A 3,000-nucleotide genomic window follows, 5' to 3' on the forward strand; every position below is an offset into this window, starting at 1 on the left:
CTTTTTTTCTAAAAAAATAGTTCTAAAAATATAATTTTAAAATCATTCGATCATTTATATAAATGAATGCAATATCTAATTGGATATCCAGTTTCAATAAAATTTAAAATAACATAAAATATCAAATATCATTTATTCTGAAACAATAAAAAATTATAAAACACTATTTATTCTGAAACGGATGGAGTATCTTTTAGCATTCTATATTTTATTTCATCTTTGAATACCTTATATTCTATTCCACCTTTTCTTTCTTCTATCTTATTATTCAACACAAAATTAAATAGAATAGTGTTTATATATTCAAATTAAATAGATTTAGTTCTATTTATAGATAATTTAAAATAATTGATTTTGTATAATAAATAAAAATAAATTATTTAATTTATAATATAACTATTGATTTTACATAACTAAGAAAATATGAAAATATCAAAAAAAAAAATAGAAAATGACATGTATCGGTGGTCTCTATTCAATTTGTTGAAGTTATTCAACACTAAATAATCCACAACATTAAATTTTATTTTTCAAAATTCCACTGCACTAATTCAACTATTAAATCTTCTATTCAACATTTCATTATTAAACCCCTAATTTCGACAAATATTGACTTTAATATAACCAAAAAAGGAAATTGACTTCTTAATCCTCAAGACATTAAAGAGAAGCAAAGAATCAACAAACCCTATTTATGAAGATAGAAAAGTCTAACGTGACACATTAGTCAAGCCAACCTAAACATCTTTTTCTAATTTTGTTTTTTTTTCCTCTCTTACTTATTAGTCCCTTCAAATCTCAAAAAGTCCACAAGTCTCTCTCTCTCTCTCTCCATTCTTCTTCTTGTAGAGAGAGCTTTTATGGCGGTGGAGCTCATGACTAGAAACTACATCTCAGGCGTCGGAGTCGACAGCTTAGCCGTTCAAGAAGCAGCAGCTTCAGGACTCAAAAGCATGGAGAATTTTATTGGTTTGATGTCTCATGAAAGCTTTAACTCCAATCAACCATCGTCTTCCTCCTCCGCCGCCATCACCGATCTTGAACTAGCTCGTAATACAACGGCGGACGCGGCGGTCTCCAAGTTCAAAAGGGTCATATCTCTCTTAGATCGTACTCCAACCGGACACGCCCGGTTTAGACGCGCTCCGGTTATTTCACCAATTCAAGAAATTAAACCGACGCCGTTTCAAGCTCCGCCGCAGATCCATAAAGGTTCGTTTTCTTCACCGATTAAAACGATCGAGTTCTCTTCTCTCTCCTCCGTAACGGCGGAGTCCGAGCACATGAAACACCACCACCACCGTCGTGAAACGGCGCCGTTCGGTACTCAAAGCCTTTCCACAACAGTTTCTTCACATCATCACCGTCCTTCTGAAACGGCGCCGTTTGGTACTCAAAGCCTCTCCACAACAGTTTCTTCTTTCTCCAAACCAACGAAGAGAAAATGTAACTCAGAGAATCATATCGCCGGAAAATGCGCCTCTGCTTCCTCCGGTCGTTGTCACTGCTCCAAGAAAAGGTATTATATTACAAGATTCGACGTTCCAACACTTCAAAGTCAGGTCTTGTCCTAATAGATTCGATCTAAACGGTTTCTTGTCTGCTACAGGAAGATAAAACAGAGGAGGGTAATTAGGGTTCCGGCGATAAGTGCTAAAATGTCCGATGTACCTCCAGACGATTATTCATGGAGAAAGTACGGACAGAAACCAATCAAAGGATCTCCACATCCAAGGTACTTAATAAGATTCAGTTTGTGTGAGATCGAAACTTGTTGGACACGGTACTGAATCTTTGTGTGTTGGTTTGACAAAAAAAACAGAGGATATTACAAGTGCAGTAGCGTAAGAGGTTGTCCAGCTCGCAAACACGTGGAGCGAGCGGCCGATGATTCGTCCATGTTAATCGTTACTTACGAAGGAGATCATAATCATTCTCTCTCCTCCGCCGATCTCGCCGGCGCCGCAGTAGCAAATCTCATTTTGGAATCGTCTTGAAGAGGAAAAAAAAATCTTTTGGAAGGGATATATGATATAAAAAAAATTAGATCTTTAGTGAAGTTACTTCTCTTTTAATTCTGTTTTAAATGACTGAAACTATGCATCTTGTAATCAAAAACCTTCTGCGGAAGATAAACATTTTACAGTTCAAAAAAAAAAAAGATAAACATTTTAGCTAAATTAGAAATTCGATTCATATTAGTTTTTTTTTTGTTATTTTTTTTTTTAGGTTAATGATTCATCATCTGAGTTCTGACATATCGCAATATGAATGGCTGATTGCAGTTTGAGGAGTTTATTTTTATTTTAGGCCAAAAAAGAGAGAGCTTGGGGGTCAAATTTAAAAGTTGGGTAAAGAAGATGGGACGTGCTAAATGGTCAAAGAAGTACAAAGATATGGGACCAAAGATGTCGTGTTTGACCAGAGCTTCTACGACAAAGGAAAGGGGCTCTTTTTCAACTGTGTGTATATATATATTTATGAAACACAAATTATTAAAATCTAAAAACTAATTTAAGTAAATGTTAAAAAGGGAGCAAAATCTTATTAATTTAATGATTAATAAACAAACTCGAAAGAGTAAATCAATACTATTAAAAGGGAAGAAGTCCTAAAAAATCTACCTATAAAAGGTTGTTTGGACTCTTTCACTAGACTTACCTATTTTTTTGGTCTTACCTTAAATTTTTGTAACAAAATGTTAGTCTATAACATTACACCATATATACCAACTTTTACTCATTTCCTTTAATGAGTTAACCATATTATTTATCAAATATTACGGTAATCTTACTTGGACAATTTGCTAACAATACAACTATTTTGGTCGAATAACCCACGAACCAAAACAATATCATTCCTATACTATCGACTTCTAAACCAATTAATATATTTTGAAGCTTATTTAAAAGTTAACATATATCATTTGTTCTATTATACTATGTCATCTTACATTATATAGTTCCAAATATTTTACAAAATCAAATTTAATGAAAAAAA

The 3,000-nt window shown here is 33.3% G+C and overlaps 1 protein-coding gene across 2 annotated transcripts; it reads left to right on the forward strand.

Moving 5' to 3' along the window:
• The first annotated feature begins 692 nt into the window (after positions 1-692).
• Positions 693-2,600, forward strand: WRKY15 (probable WRKY transcription factor 15). 2 transcript variants are annotated; one of them, XR_004457105.1, is made up of 4 exons: positions 693-1,519; positions 1,610-1,735; positions 1,823-2,137; positions 2,169-2,600. XR_004457105.1 is itself a non-coding variant. In NM_001301987.1 (3 exon segments), coding segments are annotated over 3 exon segments (960 nt in total).
• Positions 2,601-3,000: the final 400 nt, after the last annotated feature.

Source organism: Brassica rapa, chromosome A04 (genome assembly GCF_000309985.2).
Source record: "Brassica rapa cultivar Chiifu-401-42 chromosome A04, CAAS_Brap_v3.01, whole genome shotgun sequence".
NCBI lineage: Eukaryota > Viridiplantae > Streptophyta > Magnoliopsida > Brassicales > Brassicaceae > Brassica > Brassica rapa.